Source organism: Chiroxiphia lanceolata, chromosome 10 (genome assembly GCF_009829145.1).
Source record: "Chiroxiphia lanceolata isolate bChiLan1 chromosome 10, bChiLan1.pri, whole genome shotgun sequence".
Lineage (NCBI taxonomy): Eukaryota > Metazoa > Chordata > Aves > Passeriformes > Pipridae > Chiroxiphia > Chiroxiphia lanceolata.
Window position 1 is genome coordinate 17,406,659 of NC_045646.1, and position 19,470 is coordinate 17,426,128.

Here is a 19,470-nt window from a genome sequence, read left to right on the forward strand (position 1 = left end):
TTTTTTTTAAAGTAGCTGACTATTTGTCCCGACACTGGTACCAAATATGAGGGAGTGCAGTGAAGTTACCTGTCCATGTGTGGCCAGAGGGCATCGGTCAGTCTGCCTACACATCACCTCAAGAGCATTGCAGTGCACTTTAGCTCTGAATAATGAATAAGACAATGGAATTTTTGTTTAAAAATGTGAAGACTTGCATGTGGTTTTGGTTTTTTTTTTAGTAAAAGTTGGGATTTGGCTTGAGGTTTTTGGTTTGGAGTTCTTTCGAGTGGGAGGGAGTGTTTGTGTAAGAATTTTTAACAGCAGTCCTTGGTTGCATTAAAAAACATGCAGTGAATTTCCATCACAAATATTCTGAATATTAATACTTTTACAGATGTGAAAGGTGCCAATAGGTTGTTAATGTTCCTTTTATTCAAAATATTGATCAGTTGTTTACATTAAAATGCAAAACTGGAACAAACTGAGGAAAGGATAAAACACTCCTGTGTTCTGTGTGCACTTATGGTGGGGTAGGCACATCAGGAGAACACTGGCTTTGAAATGGGGAAAGTCAAGACAGCTGGGTATTGCTCATTACTCTGATCATCTGAATCTAACTGAATTATGAAGCTATGTAGAAGCTTTAAGATGAAAATTCTTATGTTCTTTTTGCTTAGAAAAAGCTATTGAAGACTTCAGTCTCATTCACTTGATAGCCTTAAATGGGATATCTCTTTGGAAGCTGTTTCAGATTTGTCGTCCATAGTGGTGGAAGAGCAGTGAAGAGAACAGGAACTGGTATTTCATCATTTGTTTAGAACAGTTGCAACTTCATAGTTCTGGGGGGAAAAAATAGATGTGGCTTAAGAAAGAAGCTGTATTTTAAAACTAGTGATTTTTAAAGAAGACAGTAGGATCACAGCAATAGGTGTACTGACATTGCCATGGGGGCTCAAGATGGTTACCTCCCTCAAATAGCCAGTACACAATTATTTTTAATAAATAATTTTTTTTCTCCCCTCCCAGAAGTGAATGTAGACCAGAGAAACTGCCATCACATTCCTTTGAAATCGATCATGAAGATGTGGATAAGGATGAAGTATGTATTCTGTTTTTTGGTGGTTTGGGCTTTTTCCCTGGGAAAGAGTTATTTATTGTTTTAATATCAAATGAAGAATGATAATTGAGGCTCATTATCTTCTATAAAATATTTCATATTTTAAATAACTCTGAAATTAATGGAATGGCTTTGTCTCTTATTTCATCCTGTGCATGGGAGGCATGTTAATAACATCTTATTTTAAAAGGAATGAGAGGGTGATTTGTTGTCAAGCAGATATTCACACATTACAGTTGTCTTTCGTCTTAGAATCCAGAAAGCAAGTCCATGCAATATTAATCATTTCTTCTATACAGGATACAACATCCCACTCATCTTCTAAAGGTGGTGGTGGTGGAGGAGGAGGAGGATTAGCAGCCGGAGTTTACAAGTCTGGATGGCTTTATAAAGGGAATTTCAACAGCACTGTAAACAATAGCATTACTGTTCGGGTAAGGAGACAGCATTATTCTTTCCTTATTCCATTTGGATTTATATCCCCCACAGAAGCACACTTGTTTTCCATTGTCATTTAGCTGTTTATATCTCATGTTTGATTACATTATTTTTAATGATAGTAAAGTAATATTGTGGTGTCTGCAAAATAGTGCAGTCAGGAGCTGCCTATTATGTAAACCCTGTGAGTAAAATATCAGTGAAAATAATTTGCAACACAACAATTTTCATTTTTCTTTTTTCCCCGCCACTTCAGTCATTCAAAAAGCGCTACTTCCAGCTGACACAGTTGTCAGATAACTCATATATTATGAATTTTTATAAAGATGAAAAAATATCGAAGGAGCCAAAGGGATGTATTTTCTTGGATTCTTGCACGGGAGTTGTACAGGTAAGTTCCAGTCTGTTTCACTGTATTGTTTGGGGTCTTGGATACATTTTAAAAGGCAAGCAGAAGAACGTCTACATTAATGAAATAGGGTCTCATTAGCAGTTTCAGGAAACGAGAGCACTGTTGATTTTGCCTTTAAATTGATGCGAGTGCTCAGACTGACACATTGCAAAACCACAGCTGAATTATGGTAGCAGATCATGCTTATGCTCTTTACATGGCACACATGAGAAAAAACACCGTGAAATGTTACTTTTCACTGAAATTATTTTCTTAGATGTCAGATTTTACCCTATGCTTACTAAGAGCATGCTTGCCTATTGTGGGGTGAAGAGATTCAGGTTACAAAGCATTGGCTGTTGGGCAAGTGGAAAATTAATCTTGTATCCTGAGCCTTTTTTAAGATCATCACTTTTGGAGGTGATAGAGAGTCTTAATGTCAGCAGATAGGACAGAACCTTGTTGTTTGTTGGAAAAATGAATAGCCAGAAATGTTTAACACAACCTTTTTTTTTTTTTTTTTTTACTTCTGCTGCCGCTAAGATTGAGTTCTTAACATTTTTCCTCCATCTTGTTCTGCCTTTCCTATAATTCTATTAGTATATCTCTGTTTTTTCTTTTTTTTTAATTCTAAACAAGATGTTATCTTGAATAGTATGTGACTATTGATTGATCTAATCCAATGTGCCACTGAATAAGGAAATCCCTTTTTTTTATCTATACTTTATTCTTTACTGCTTAACCAGTAAAGATTGATAACAGTGCTAGGTGCAGGCTGATCAGAGGGTTGCTTTGAAAGACACCTTTCAGGTAATGCAGGGGAAGACCCCTGATAAACACAAGGTTTTGTCGGTTGTGAAGTCTCTCCTTCATCCCTAAACCCTTTTGAAGCAAGAAAAACAATCAGTCAGTAACTCACTTTGGGAACAAATACTTGCTCACAGTCCCTAGCAGTCCCCAGCTCTGTGGGCAATGACCATTCCCCCTGTGTAGTTCAAAAGGGTGTTTCTTTTCCCAACCAGGTATAGAAGAGGATGGAGATAAATACAAAGACAGTGATGTTTGCTGGTACTGGTCCATTGGCTTGAAAGACCCTAATAGGGAACTTAGAAATGTAGCAGAAGCTGTAGAGGACATTTTTATACAGAAATCCTGTTTAGAAATTACTGATTGCTGCTGCTTGCTGGCAGCAAGTGCTTTCTTGTAAGGGAGGGTCTCAGCCAGAGCTCTAGTCCAGCCCTGAACATCTCTGTAGTGTGGTTTTAGTTACAAATTTAATGCTGTCCCAGTGGATGCCCGTTCTGCTGTGGTGGTGTGTCTTGACTGCAAGATTTCTGGCCTTTTTGAATAACCTCTGAGAAAAAAGCTCAAAAAACCTTTGAAATTCTCCTCCTTCTGAATTTTTGACAGCTGCCTTCTAAATCTACAGTGTTCATCCAAATTGCCCCAAACTGGTTGAACAGTGTGTCTCCTCTTGCCCACCCGCAGACATTCATTTCCGTGGTTGTTCTTTGATTGACATTTAATATGGAATGCACAAATTTATGGACTATCTTCACTAGCAGGAAGTTAAAGTCTTAGCCAAGGGGGTACTAGGTAAATTTGATCAGCTGTCAAAGTCTGTGATGAACTTAGAATCATAGGTCTGAAAACCAAAACTGGGCTTAGAGCTGCCATAAACAGGGAGGCCATATAGTGTTGAGAAAGATTTAGGTAAAACTGAATAGTTAGTGAAAAAATGTGACATGAAAGTTCTAATTTAATAAGTTTTAACACCACTATAAGTTGTTTAACTCTGTATGAATGACTTTGAGCTTCTGTTTGATAGAGGTTGAATAGCTAAATTGTAGTAAACATCCCAGAGAAATCATCTCCAGATAAAATACTACATGCTCCCAGAAAAATTCTTTTATTTTGGAAGAATGACCCTGCAGGCATTAGGCTTAGCCTGATATTTCATTTATAGCTCGTTCATAGTTTCTTTTTGAATCTTGTATTATTTCCTCCTAGAAGAAATTTTTAAACTTGAAATTAACTGTTGACGGTTACAGGTCAACCTCAAGGTCCACATACCATATGGAAGGAGTTATAGAGGAGCAAACTGAAAAATGGTACTTTTTTTTTTCCTGTTAACTGATCAGGAAGAAAATAGTTGGCCTTAGATTTGAAACAAAGACTTTGCTGTAGATCTCATCTGCTTGCCAGAAGTCTGAAGTGCAGATGGAAAAGTGGATATTGAAGTTTTCCTGCCCTGATGTTCTTAAGATTCAGCATGTGAGATGTATTGCTGTATTAGATAATGTCTGATAGTGTTTCAGTACCTGACTTAAAAGATCTTGACCATGCTATAAGGGGAAGTATATAATATAGACAGTAAATGTATTAATTTTAAATGTTCTTTGTACTTTCTGGAGATAAATTGAAACATAGCATTTTTATTTATAGATTGTGCATAAACTGGTGTACGTAATCCACTTTACAAATAATCTATCTTTAAAAAAAGGCCACTCCTAAGATTCTTGGCATAGTTTTGTTCAACTTCTAGCTCTTGGTCAAGGCCTCATGTTATATATGTAGCAGGTTTTAGTGAAATTTTAGTTCTTGTTTTACATTAGTTTGAACATATGATTGGAGAATTAGAGTGATTTCAGGATCAAGAAAAATATTGAACACCCAAGAACCAATTGCTACAAAACCTAATTCTATTTTTACCCTGTGTTTGATGAGCTAAAATTTATATCCCAGAAAGAATATTCACCTCCATAAAGTACTGAAGAGGAAATCTATTTCCTATTTAGAGAATTTCCAGTAGCAGAACTGAAAAATAACACACAGGCACACATATACACACACAGAGTCCCAGGTCAGTTTGAAAAGCCAAGATCTGTCTGACTCTGTTGACCCAAGTAGCTCCAGAAGAAGTAGTTCAGTCTTAACTGATTCCTGATCTGGGTCATGACCTGCAATATAAGAACTGGAGCAAGTGATTAGCAACAGATTGGGTAGGAATCTTCTAAATCATCTCTGCTGCTGGAAAAAAATGTTCATGGAACTTGATTCTCAGTGTCTTGAGTTCTCAGACAAATCAGTATCAGATTTTGCCTCTGTTACTCTTAAATAAAAGTATCGCTATTATCTCATCATCTGGCTTAGAAACTTCTTAGAACCTTGTTGATATAGGACCCTACTGAAAAATAGTTACAATATGTGGAATTACAGGAGATCACTGTCATGCTATTTGAGACTGTTAATGAAGAAAAATAAAATTGTGTGAAATGGCCAGTTATTAGGTTTTTTCCTTTGTCACCATCACTCCAAGGTTAGATCTGTCAGCAAAGTTGTGGCAGTTTTCTGGAATGCTGAAATCAAAATGGTGGCAATGATGTCCATAGTCAGTAGTTTTAAAAATTTGATGAAGTATTAGGGGGTAGGATGTGTCAGTGTTCTTTCAGATTTAAGCAAGGAGGAAGATGCAACTCCTTCCTTAAGACTGAGAGATATATGCCTCACTGATTTGATAAATGTGAATAATGAAGCACATTGTATTAGATCACATCACTTTGTTTAATTTCATTGAGCTATTTCAGTAACTAAGTACCTGTTAATTCTTATGACAGAAATTAATGGATTAACCATCTACTGCAGGGAAAATCCGGTGATGCAGAACAGAACTCCAAACTCAGTCTATTCCCAGTATACTGGGCATGTGTTCTTGTTCTGTACTTGAAAAGGACACCATTGCAATGACTGACTAGTACTATACCTCAGCTTTTGCCTTTTGTAAAGAGTTGTTGACATCCCCTTAGTTGTTTTTTAAATCCTTCTAAAACAAAGGTAGAGGTGGGAAGTACCCATTGTAGTCTTTTATTGTGCAGGAATTTGTCTTGTTGCAATCTTCTGGAAAGTCCTGTTCCCACTGAGCAAATGTTTGCATGACTTTGGTTTGTCTTTCTGCGAGTCTGGTGTGCTGGTAAGGTATAGGAGACTTGTTCTTTAGAGCTGTTCTCTTCAGACAGCTTTGACTTGTGTAGCAGTGCTGTACTTTGCCTTCAAAGGTCTTTTATTATTCCACTTGGGAGGTATTCCTTTCTGTAGTATTGTCCAGTCTTCCCTTTTTATGGCTAAATAGAAGATGTATGTTTGGCCACAGATGCACAACGACCCAAGAAAAAATTGACATAAACTTATGTTAATATTACACTACTTGGATTTTCTTTAAAGCCACAGAAGTTTGCTTGAATGTTATTTTTAAGAAGTGGCCATATACAAGTCCATCTTATGGATGCCTTTTTCAGTAACTTTTTTATATTAGTTCTAGTGTTTATTTTTTCTTTTCCTTTTGTTCCAACAGAATAACAGGCTTAGGAAACATGCCTTTGAATTGAAAATGAATGACCTCACATATTTTGTGCTGGCAGCTGAAAATGAGCAGGATATGGATGACTGGATTTTCACTCTTAACAAAATCCTGCAAATAAATCCAGAGGGAGCCATTCAGGAGAGGAAAAGTGCAGATCTCACTGATCTGAAACTTGGTAAGAGTAAATAGTCTCTTGTGTTGTTGGGAGGTTTTTTAATCAAACGTAAAAAATGGAACTTTCAGATATCAGTATTGAATCATTTTAACTGCCTGAGTCTGTAATGGATTCTGTACCTGCTGCTTCGTCAGAAATCAATACCAGTCTTGGCAGTCCCTGAACAATGTCAGCTAACTCCCCACAGATCATTTTCAAAAGGCTGGAGGGGAGGTAAAGCTGCTCCCCACAAAGTCAGCAGGAGAAACGTGGCTCTGTTTTGCATATGCAGCTCTTTTTCAAGTTTAGTCCTTTCTGTCAGTGATCTTGCTAGTACTTTTTGTTTTACTGTCCTGGAAGTCTGAAGGTTTTAAAGAGTTTTGTGCTGGAGAGTGGTTAGATTATTTCTTTTTCCAGCATTTTGTTTTCTTTAAAAATCTGGAGTATTATAAAAAATAATAATCCCAGCTGTGGTATATTGCTCTTTCCTGAAAGCTTATTGACTTTTCATTTCTTGCTTCTTTGAGTTTGCATATTAATATGCTTTTGCTGTGGAAGAAAGAATTGGATGCTCTGTTATACTGTACTCTTCATGTGGCAGTAACTCATTCCTCCACGTAATAAATCCATGTTCAGTTTGGATGAGCCCCAGCTGAAATTCTAAGACTGAAAACACTTGAAACCTTAATACAGATTTGAACTGTGTGTGCTCTGAGCTGAGTCAAAGCTTTGAATCCACATGCATCTGACTCTTAGGGAAGTTCAGAGCTAATTGAACTCCTTAGCCTGATGTTTATAATAAGTTCTGATTTTGGAAGGACAGGATGCTCTTCATATAGCCAAAGACATTTTTATAACTTGGAGGCAAAAGAGTCTTGCACTTCAGAATCAGAGAAGTACTTTTGAAAATCCCACCCACAGGGGATATTAATGAAACAGGAAGAAATATGTGCATAAAAGGTCAAAAACACAGGCTAACAGAAAACAGAAGTTTCTACTGGTAAAAAGACCCTAGTAACAAGCAACTGGAATGTGCTATGGAGTTAACTTGTCAAAAGGCATGATGCTTTCTTGGCAGAAGAGCCCTAAATGGCTGTAATGACTTATCTCACATGAGGCTGAACTACCTCGTGAAAAGAGAGCAGTCCCTGGTGAGCTGAGTAAAGCACAGGGCTTGCTGTATAGTGCTGTTTTCTGGATCCATAGGTTTGCAGCTCAGAGTCAGGACTGCATCCCTCTCATTCCCAAACCAAAATCTTTTAGTTGACATAACCCTTGGTGTTGCAACAGAGAAGACTGAGAGAGGAAGGTCTTTGTTGTGGGCATGAATGTTTGTCATGGATGAATGTCTTGGATAGAGTCAGACCTCTTGTTTGGAAGCTTAAACACAGACTAAGTTACAGTAAGCAGCAGTGGGAAGTGGGGTTGAGGACAACAGAAGTTTACATTAGTATCACTTCCATTTGTTAGCCTGATGAGACTAAAAGGAATGAAAAGAAACAGCATGAGAATAGGTTATTTTCTCTTTCAAACCCAGTGGTAATAGCAAGAATAATAAAACAGTCTGTATTTTTTTCTTCTCTTCAAGACTCTGCAGAAGTTTCTGTGAATTATGATTGCTCTCAGGAAGAGACAGATTCTTCAGAGAACACCTTGCACCCAGACTTTGCAAAAGTAATGGATATTATATTTATCTTTACAAGTTTGCTGAAAAGAACTTCCTAGGTGAAAAATGCCTGCCAATAGGTGATCATTAATATTATGAAAGGTTCTAAAACATAGCACAGCCCATTGCAATTATTAGAGATACAACAAATGACCGGAATAACTTTCTTTCTGAACAAATTATTGTTTTGTTTAAGTGAGAAAATCTTCACTAGATGTAAAGAGGTGCTTCACAGAGAAGTTCGATTTAGACCTGTGAAGTCACTAGGGGTCTGGTCCCTGCAGTTGTCTGTGAAATATTGCTCACCTTAAATGCACTTCAGAAGAGATTGGCCCTTGGAGAGTCAAGATTTCCCGTGTGACTAGCAAAGAAACAAGCTCTGAACTGCTCATTCCCTTCTGTAACTTCATTGAAAGGCACATGTGCTGTCAGGGGAGGCATTTTGTCCTCTGGATCTCATGAACTGCTTCATGTGGATGAGATAATTGTAGACAGTGCTAAGAAGCTTTTTAATGAAAAGCTAGGTTGGAAATGCTTCACTGCTCCCCCTTCTGTCCTCCCCTGGCACAAGTGTTTTTCTGTGGGGCTTGTTGCTGGGGTTATTTTCCCTTCAACTTGCAAATCTCTAAAATAATTTTGGTGCACTGATCCACCATTCTGACCTTTTACCCAATGGATAGCATACACGAACATGCATGAACTTGAATTATTTATTTGATCTATTTTGGGATTTCTTAGAAGTATCATGGCCTGAAAATCCCTGCTTCACAAGCAAAGAGTGCTTCAAGGCGCTTTGGGATAACTGCTGCAGAAGTGGGAAGTGTCGTTACAAGCGAAACATTGATTGTTCATTTAGAAGTCTAACAACTCTATGGATTTCTGTTCTTGTGCAGAAAACTAATTTATTATCTGTCACCACAGTATATCACAGAAACAGAAGAAACAGTGAAAGCTTCTCGAAATACGGAGCGACTAAACCTTTTCTCTTTGGATCCTGATATAGCAGTAAGCGATTTTTAATTTATTTTTTTTTTCAAATTCTTCGAACTTTTAAAGTACAGGTGGTCTGAGCTAACTGGGTTAGCTAAGTCACCAGAGTGGATTGTAGTTCAGCAAGCAGCTGGGTATACCCAGGACTTCAGCTTTGAATGGAGAGGGAAGCTGTCTTTAGTCCATAAAGATTTCTGTATAGACTCTACGCATATTTGTTTGCAGAGTGGTTGAGGATGGCAGTGACCTCTGGAGGTCATCTAGTCCAGTTGAGCTAAGCTTTGAATTAGCTCAAAGCAAGCATTAAAGCAAACTGAAAATATTACAGGATCAGAACTTTCTCTAAGACTGGCAGTGTTACAAGAACGGTGTTCTTACTGTTATTATTTACATGGAATTTGATTACACAAACATAAATTGATATAAAAACCAGTGGGAAGGTACAGATGAAGGTATGCATAATGTTTAGTGTCGGGATTCAAAGAACATTATTTTTTGCACTGAATGTAATTTCAATGGAAATTTTATTTTAGTTGAAAAGAAGGCTTAAGTAACAATGGGATCACTATATATTCAAACTTGATCCTGTTACCAATAAACTGTAACACCATTATTAAAAAATATTAATTGAATTGAAAAAGTGGTGTGGTATATAAGTAAGGGTAAAGGACAGGAGAGGTCTGAAGTCTCATTCTAAAATTTGATTTTAAGACTCTGAAAATAGGAGGGTGTTTAAACTATATGAAGAAATTAAGAGCTAAAGTTTCAGAAACAGTAAGTAAACAAGAAAAAAATCTGTTCTAAAATTAGAAGAAACCTAATTTTAATTCCTAATTCTGCCTCTGACGTTATTTATGTCCTCAGGCAATCTTTTTGGTTTGCTTCCTAATCTATAAATTAGAAATAACACTCATTTACCATAGTAATATGAATAGACCAGCAGTGACTTTTTGAGGTTTTCAGGCGCTTCAGTGATTGTCAAGACCTTTAAAAAGCTTACTTAGTTTTGGAATACAATGCCTTTTCCAGTGTATAACAAATTGGCCAACTTATTTCAGGCATTGAATCCTCAGAAAAAGGAGTTTCCAGGGACAAACTTGGTGATAAAGCCATTTGAAGAAAAGCCTGCAAAGAAGATCCTGATAACTTGCAAATCCCTCAGTTTGAATCTCCAGGCCTGTGTTACTGAAAATGAAAATGATCCTTCAACCAACGTAAGCTTTTCTTATTTCCCTGTGATTTTTCTTTCCTTTTTTTTTTTTTCTCTCTTTCTGTGCTCTTATTACTTTGGAAAGAGAAGGGGAAGGGAAATCTCTATCACACACACGTAGTGCATCCACTCCTCCTCCCCTGACTATCCCTTTGGATTGAATAATGAAACTGATTAACTTTTCATTAGACATTTTGATTTAGATTGCAGACTTTTAACTACATTTCAGTGGAGAATTAAAAATCATTGAGGGTTCTTAACAATTGCTATAAGAGAAACAAGTTTAAACTGCCAAGACCTATCTATCAGTTGCTGGTGAACTGGGGATTTTTTTTTTTTTCAGAGAGAGACCAGGAATGAAGCAGATTAAATTACAGGATAGAAGACAAAATAGAAAGGACAGGATGCTCATCTAGTGGAAAAATCCTGCTAAAAACAGGACAAAACAGAAAATTTTGCTTATTCTTACTGTAAGATAAAAGGACAGGGGAAAATGAGATGTAGATATCAGTCTATAGCTTTTAGTTCTCCTCTGAAGCAGGAAAATTTTGAGACATGAATGTCCTGGCAACTCAGCTTTCATATTACACATGAGACATTGATTTGTTTGTTGATTTGTTTGTTTTTCATTTGAAGATGACCTCTACAGCGAGTCCCTATTCAGCATGTTGTGATCAATATCTTTTTTTGGCAGGCTGGAATAACTGTTTAAATAAAGTCATGGTAACTGTACCAAGGGCATGTAATATCCAGTACAGAGGCTGAAAAGGCATAAAACATTGTACCTGCTACGCCTTGGTTTTTATCTCCAAAGTTCTAAGATTCTGCTTTCTGGACAGCTCAGGTGGTGTCATTCTGAGCCTGATGTATTCCCTCAGAACCACGGATGCTCTTTGGAGGTTACTCTCAGTCATAGGACTGAATGCCCTGGTACTGTGCCATAGAATAAGTGGGCACTGTCAGAGTGGTTTGAATGCTCTCGGTTTCCCAGCAAAATGGAACATGTGTTTCCCACAGGATAATACACCCACGCTTTTGTGTTGAGCCAGTAAACATTTTTCATCTACTTACGTTTGTCATCTTTGTGCCTCATTCCTGACGATCCCTGGAAAGCCCACCCTCACTCTTCCTTCTTTTATAATGACTCTGAATCTACATTTTAAAAATCCTGTAATGTGTTTTCTGGGGCTGTATCAATTTATTCTAACAATTAATTATCTGTGACAAATACATTTGGTTTTGATTCTGTGAGTTTCTAAAGCTGTCAATTCCTGTTCTGGCACCCTGTTAACAAACTATCTTTAAAAACCCCTAAAATCACATGATTAGAAACTAATTTGGATGGGGGTGTGTGTGAGCCTGTGTTTTTAATGCATCTCATAATTTGTAAATAATATTTATTTGCTTTCTTTTTTTCTAGTTGTGGAAACCCATTAAAAGCTAGACTTTACCCCCCATCCTCTTAGTTACCACTGTATTATGTTTCTGGTATTTTCTCCAGGTAGAGCCTTTCTTTGTGAGCGTGGCACTGTATGATGTCAGGGATGGCAGGAAGATCTCTGCTGATTTTCACGTGGATTTGAACCACCCCCTCGTCAGACAGATGATTTCAGGTTCCTCCTATTCATTAGAAAATGGCACAGTTGAAAATATAGACTCAAATGAAATGGAAGAACCACAGGTCAAAGGGTTCCCAGAAGAATGGCTGAAATACCCCAAACAGGTATTCCCCATGTGACTTGCATGATTTGGTGAATCGTGTGACTTATTTTAGTACTGTAGCATTCATTTTCATTGGAGAATTTTTGTATACTACCAGTGGTTCTTGTTTTCAAGAAAATTCTTTTTGTGTGTCAGTAGTACAGATGCTTAATTTCTGAGCTCCCTGTATAGACTTTAAGACTATTTACAGTCAAAACTTTGATAGAAGTTAGTGTCTCATTTGAAGAAACCACCCATATTTCCTGTGCTCTTTGGGTCCATTTGCTGTCCTCTCCTAACCAGTCAAACAAAATCACAACTCAAAACAACACCAAGATGCTGCATAAATCTCAAAGTGCTTCCACATTCTCACTGCTGTAAGCTCTATGCTGAAACACTAGGTATTACCTTTTTTTCTCCCTTTCATTCCCCTGAGGTATGACTGATTTAGGGTGGCTTTTAAGTACTGTCCAAGAGGAACAGTTAGGTCAGGCAGTGCTAACATGGTCACACTGCCTTTTGACTTGAGTCAGTCTGTTTGCAAAGTGTTGCATGAGCACAAGGTTACTTCAGCACTAGCACAAAGATTTTATTTTCTCTCTGGCTGTATTGAATATGTAGAGATAATAATCCTTAATAATGCCTTCTGAATTTGGTTTGTTATTGTTTCCATCAACAGGGAGCACTGGCAATATTTCGTTTCTTCAGTATTGCTGTAACTTTTTAACTGTTTCCCCTTTTATCCACAGGCTCTTTTCTCCATAAGTAATCCTCATTCTGAGATCGTACTAGTGGCAAAAATAGAAAAGGTGCTTACAGGAAACATTGCCAGCAGTGCTGAACCTTACATCAAGAATCCTGATTCTTTTAAGGTAATGTAACAGGAACATCACTTCCTCCTTTGTAAGCTGCAGCCTGTTGGAAGCTGAAGGCATTCCAAATTGTGCTGATGAATCTCAGCAGTGTGCAGCTGCTGAACAGGACAAGCTCCCAGGAGGCCCACGCTTCAGAAAGCAAATGTCCAAGTTCCATTGACTAAATGAATGAAGGACCATTTTGTCTGCAACATGCAAATGCATTCATTGTACATTGCTATGCCAGTTATGACTTAGCAGAGAGGTATTCTTTTTCAGCAATCTTTTATGAGCTAGGGAACTTGGTACACATGCAGAGTTGGGGTAGGCACCTGTTTGTCTCTGAGAGCAGGCACTGCACCTGCATTGGGTACATCACAGAAAACTGGAATAACAACTGTAATGCAGTTCTGACTAAGGGAGTGGTGACAGGGTTTAGTTTGTCAGCAGCATCATATTTGTCTTGTGTTGTCTTTGCTGTGCACTCAGAACCTTTGTTGTGGGCAGTACCAGGCCAAATTGTTTTAGGGACACTATAGCCTCTTCAACAGAGGAGTACCAGGATATAATCTGTGCAACATTTCAGATGTTAGAATGATATTGATGAAATAATTCACATTTCCTTTTTCATAGTGTGCACAGAAGGTGTTAAAATCCAATAAGCAGTTCTGCAGCAAGCTGGGGAAATACCGTATGCCATTTGCTTGGTCAGTGAGGTATGTATTTGCTCTTTTCATGATTTTATAAGCATCTTATAGCTTATTCTGTTCCTGGACTTCTGTCCCTTTGTTCTTTTTCACTTTTTCTACCTGAAGCTAAGCAAAGCTTTCTTTCTGGTCCAGGACCCCAGAAGATCCTGCAGCTTTATTATTTCATTGCCCTATTTTTCTCACAACTAAACGTCAGTTACTTTCTCATTAAATGTTACTGTGGGGGAATCTTTTCTTCAGGTATGTAGTGAAGTTGCCAGGGAGTAGCAAAGGTAGCTGACAGAATACCAATTTATTGTGAGCTCCACATTCATTGAGTGCTAAAAATTACCAAAGAGACTTCAAAGTCACAGTTCTCACAAGAATTTCCTGCAAAGATAATTATGGTCTGAAATATAGTTGCAGTGGCTACCCAGAAAGTAGGTGCACAGGTGTGAAGCTCTGTTGTGGTTATGATGCTTGTCAAGTTTTAAGAAAAATCTAACCAAGGATTTGAAGTGCCTTGGGGGTGATATTGAGGGATTGTGGTTCAGGTAGTCTCGCATTTTTCATGGTTAGTAGGTGATGGAGAATTTGTATTTTCTTGTTTGGCAGGTCAGTTGGGTTTTATGTCAGGTCAGTGACATAACTGACAGTAATGAATTTTTGTTCTTCCTCTCTCTCCTCCTGTGTAATTTCTTGCTGGTCTCACCTCAAGATGGAGGCACCCCTGTGCCTTTTGATCACCTTTTACCAAATATGCCTTTTTTTCTGTTTGTTCTCCCTTCAGATTTCCATGTAATTCCTTTTGCTCTCCTCTCCCTTTTTTCCTTCTCAGTCTTCTGTAATTTCTTCAACTTATTGCTGCCCTGGGATGAGAAAGCTCCCTGACTGAGACACTCCTTTGTGTCCCTGTGACAGCTCTCCCTTCTTTCTGCCATGCACAGAGCAGGGACTATAAATTTTTATATTCCCTATAAAAAGGAAATCTGTCAATTGCCAAGTGAAAACATTCCTTTTCCTCTGTGGCTTCTGTTCTCACAGTAGCAGGCCAGGTGGAGAGCTGCCTGAAGTTGTAGGGAGAAAGAAAGAGCAAGTGCTAGGTGAAAAAGTCATGTTGTGGCATCACCCATGACTATGAGAGAGAGCTCTGTGTGCCTCTGGTGTGGAGTGTGGAGCACCAGGATTGCACAGATTCCCATGACGTGTGTGGGGGAAAGCTTGTGATTTTAGGATATGGTGCTTAGATTGCAAAGAGGAAAACATGCTGTGAGGTATGGCCATTCGAAGAGTTCATTTATTTTTTATTGACATGCTTTTTTGTCGATATCCAGTTAGATAGGAGAGGTAAGTGCATGCTTGCTCGAGAGAAAGGCAGATGATGTGTTCTGATCTGTCATCGCAAGCTCAAGGATGCTCATAAATATTTACTACTGTGTAGCCAAAGGACCATTCATCAAAATCATATTGATGAGTAGACAGAGCCACTTTCACCTTGTAATGGACTGTAAAATGGCAAGAGGTGCAGGCTTGGCACCAGACTGATTTGAGACTTCTTATTGACTGTCCTCCCTGCCTGTGGTCTGTGGTGATGTCCTGCAGCTCGGTCCTTGCTGTACCTATCTTTAGATACAACAATGATTTTAACTAGTTTAGGGTCTGGCTAGGCACTTGTGCATGTGGAGAAGGCTAGAACATTCTTTCACACCTTCAGCAAATCTTGCCGAGAATAAAATACAGAAAGGTTTTCTTCTCATTTTGAAAGCAGTGCATTTTCCTTTTATAGGATTCTCCAGGTGTCACTCCCTAGTTGCCTGTAGAACCGTAGCTGCAGGTCTGCATTTGCTCTGCCTAAGGGAAGACAACAGACATGAGTGAAGTTCTGCTGCTATCCCTGTGAGGTGGATAGCACCATAAATGCCCATCTAACTCGGGTGCACTGAGAGAATTCAAATTCCGCACTCATTTACATCTGCTTGTGTATTAACATTACTCAGAACTGACTTTGGTAAAAGAAAAGTATAATTTGGCCCTATAAAATCTATTTCTATTTTCACAGCTTGAAAATAGAAGTTTCCACATGAGGCTATCGCACTACAGGGGAAAAAACGGTTTGGCTGTGATAAATAGCAAAACCCTGGTTTGGAAATGTGTTTTCCAGCTAGTTCATTCTGGCATTAACCACACTCCTGTTTTTGTGTGGAAATTTTCCCTCCTTTAAAGCATTGCAGATGGCCACAGAGTGATTTTTACGTATACATTCAGCAAGCCAAAATCTTGACAGTTGAGTACTGTGCATGAGACTGAAACTCTTAATTAGCTCATGTGGCACCAGTTTGTTAGCATTGCTCAAAAGTATGACTCAGGGTTCTTCTCTGATTTCTCACTGGAACTGGTGGGATCTGGTGTCTGTGTTCTCTTGCAGGTATAATTACAGTATGTGTTAGAATTACAGTGTGTCAGAGCCTCATATTCCTGCCAGAACTGCCAAAGTTTGCAAATATGTACCTGAGATACATATTGTAGATGTGGGGGGAAGTTTCATTCACTGAGATTAGTTTTTTACACTTTTATTCCTTCAAACCTTCTCCACCCTCGTAAACATCATGTTTTAGAGTCTAATATTTGAATCCTTCAGTAGCTTGTGCAGCTGCTGATTTGGTTCTCAGCTGCTGTGGGTTGATGTAGCTGAAGGCAGTGAGGCTGCATCAATTTCCAGTAGCTGCAGATCTCACACCGAATGTCTAACCCTGATGGTGAACAATTTTTCCACAAACCATAAACCACTACTTCAAAAGTACTTTTTGTGGTGTTAAATTATGAACAATGTATTGGTTTTCTGTGCTCAAAGAATTTTTAGGATTGTCGATTATCAGCTAACAATGTCACAAGAGTAGAATCATATAAACACTTTAAGTACTGAGATGATGTTTCAGTTTCTTTACTGTAATCTATTAATTTGTTTTCCCCTACATTACCACCCTTAGAATCTCTCCAAGATTTTATTTGTGTGAAATTTTTCTTATTTGAATATCTCTAGTAAATACCTGACAGTAAGGCATTGTTACTCTCTTAGGCAAATATTGGACTCCTGGACTGTAGCACTTTCTAATGCATTTCCTTTTTTTGGTGTGACAGTTGTCATTCTCAAATGCTTTCAGTATGTTCACTGTGACAAGGAGCACTCTTGCTCCATGTGCAAGGATCTAGCAAAACATGGGATTGTGGTTATTTAGCTGCAGATGTAATACATTCCATACTTGCTGCTCTGGCAATTCTTCAGTTCTAACAAACTTGGGCAATGGAGACACCAGTACAGTTTGACCAGTAGAAAGTCATCTAACTCTTCTCTGAGTGCATAAAATACAGCTTTTTAAGGAGGGTTATGTTGTTTTCCATGCACATCTAAGTTGCTCATGTATTAGTAAGAACTTTACATAAATGGAGTATTGTGTACAAGTTGGAGAGATGGAAATACTTTCCTGTTTTGTAGTGGTTTCATGACCTTAATTTTGTCCTGGGTGCATTATTTAGGCTGGAATATGCTGCTGAACTGATGAGGAGCAGTTCTAGAGGTAAAGCATATGCTACCTGGGGAGCGCTGATGATGAAGAGCAAAAGTTGTAGGCAGAATGACTCTGTTAAGCCCTTCTGACTCCAAACCAGCGTGGCCAGAAAGAAGGAGTGGATGATTGTGGAATGGTTTGGGTCAGAAGAGACCTTAAAGATCATGAAGCTGTGTCCTTGAGCCTCCTGAAAGGCAGTGCTCAGTACCACTGATCCAAAGTGAGCTACTTCCAGCTTTTTTTAACTTTTACACTTACATCCTCAGCCCTTCCTTGGTGAGTGCCCCTACACCCTGCTGTGCTGAGCAGTGGTTCGCTTGGTGTCAGAGCCTGCCCTGGAATTAGTTAATAAGCTCCAGCAGAGCCTGGGTTTGCTCAGCATCACACTGCAGAGTCCAGTGGCACAGTGGAAATCACTCACTGAATGTTTTAGTCCTCTCTGTTAGTCTGGAGGCGGAAGCAGTGCTGAGTCCAAGAAACATCATAGTGTCACCAATACTGTAATAATTATTAAAGCTTATCTTTTTTCTTTCCTTTTTTTCTTTTTTTTTCTTTTTTGACAGCAGTTTGATAGGATTTGTAAAGTAAGTGGTGACTGCCAGAAATTAGGTCTGGTTTCTCATTAATGACTTAAGATCTTTGACACAGAGTGTTGGTGTGGACCTTATTTCCCTCTAATAGCTGGAGGCAAAAATCTGATAGAGTTGATTATTCTCTACAGTTGCAAAGAAATGAAATAGGGGTGCTTCTCTCAAGTTAAGATACAGTGCATTTATACTTATACTTGGAATCCTCTTCCAAAGGTTTGCTCTGTTATTTTGCATCTGGCAACAATTTGTCCTGGCATCAATTCTTCTTCTCACTGGCAGTGGAACAGAGAAGTAAATTAAGGAAGCAAGATTGGCCAAATGATTCACAGAACAGCACTTAGTGTCAAGAACATTTTACTTTCGTTAAGCAATGTTTTTTCATACTACAGTTGAATCCAAGGTTCGTTAATTTGGATAGCTGTTACATTATCTGGTCCAGCCAGCATGTGTGATACTTGGGGATATACAAAGGGCACTGGAATGTCTTAATTAAATCTTGAAAGTGTCAATGAGCAGGAATGGAAATATCTGGAAATGTTTTCCTGTGCACACAACAGCTGATATTTATTGTTCTCAGTCATAGATTTTTAACACTTCATTTGGCACTTTGTAGCTGGTTCACCAAAAATTCAGTTGGTGCTCCACAAACCTGTTTTCTGAAGAAAAGCTAAGCTGCAGTGAGTTGGTGTCTTGCTCCTGGAGGGCACAGGACAGAATTAATGCATAGGAACATTCATTGAGGTCTCTAACCTGGTTCTGCAAAAGCATTTCTTTGTGTGGTAAGATATGGTGGTTGGGATTTGACAGCTTGCTGTGATTTCTCTTATTTAAAATTGTAATGATTTGCCTTGCATAATAACTTCTTGGACAAAACTACCTATTGAGGTTGTGAATTCTTCAAAATTATTCCTAGAAATGAGGAGTCAGGCTCTTTGTTGAAGTGAGGAGTCATGTCCTGGATGGGTGGGAAGGGTGGTGAGGTGCCATCAGGTGCAGGGTCCTGGCTCTCAGCCGGGGCTGGTCTCTCTGAGCTGGAGAAGGCAGCCTTGCAGCCAGGGCCATGGAGGGCTAGTTGGGAGCAGAGAGCTGCCTCCAGCGAGGAGCTGTGTGCTTCCAGCTTTCTAAAGTGAGACTAAACTACAGAAGAGGGGGGAAAAGTGGTGGATGTGGAGCTAGATGGAGATCTGTGCCCGCACTAAACCCCAGCGACTCCTGACTGTGAGCGGTGCCACTGCACTGGGGTCAGTGGGGACTCTGCATCACGTGAGATCAAACCAGGTCTCAAGCCTTTGCAGGGCTGGGACTGCACATGGAAGTAAACTGAAATTATCTGTGCTCCTGCAAATATACAGCTCAGCAGGGCTTCCTTGTGTGAAGATCTGCAGGGAGCCCTTGAATTTGTGTAAGAATTCATGTCGTAACCTCGTTAAAAGATTACGTGACAGTTTCAAATGTTCAAACATATGGGTGAGTGCTTATGAACATGTCATTTTTCTTTCTTTATAGACCAGTGTTTAAAGATAATCAGGGAAATGTTGACAGAGACTCGCGATTCTCACCTTTATTCAGGCAAGAAAGTAATAAGATTTCCATGGAAGATTTGATGAAACTAATAGCAGAATACAGAAGGTAAGGAAAAATGTTTAATTTGCTTTAAAAAAGAATAAAAGCTTTATAAAGCAGTGCAGAATAATTTTCTTTTTTTTTTCTTCATGTAACACAGAGTGCCAAACTGGCCATATTAAATTATTTTAAATTAGTG

General features: G+C 38.7%; 1 protein-coding gene across 10 annotated transcripts in view; it reads left to right on the forward strand.

Annotated features, from left to right (window-relative positions):
- DOCK10 (dedicator of cytokinesis 10) overlaps positions 1-19,470 on the forward strand; it is a 122,022-nt gene that overhangs the window by 51,108 nt on the left and 51,444 nt on the right. For all 10 annotated transcript variants that reach the window (XM_032697899.1, XM_032697901.1, XM_032697896.1 and 7 more), the window contains exons 5-15: positions 1,009-1,081; positions 1,399-1,533; positions 1,794-1,928; positions 6,280-6,463; positions 8,031-8,116; positions 9,030-9,113; positions 10,157-10,312; positions 11,810-12,031; positions 12,759-12,881; positions 13,497-13,579; positions 19,215-19,337. In XM_032697899.1, coding sequence (XP_032553790.1) covers positions 1,009-1,081; positions 1,399-1,533; positions 1,794-1,928; positions 6,280-6,463; positions 8,031-8,116; positions 9,030-9,113; positions 10,157-10,312; positions 11,810-12,031; positions 12,759-12,881; positions 13,497-13,579; positions 19,215-19,337 — 1,404 coding nt within the window. The remainder of the gene's footprint in view (positions 1-1,008; positions 1,082-1,398; positions 1,534-1,793; positions 1,929-6,279; positions 6,464-8,030; positions 8,117-9,029; positions 9,114-10,156; positions 10,313-11,809; positions 12,032-12,758; positions 12,882-13,496; positions 13,580-19,214; positions 19,338-19,470) is intronic.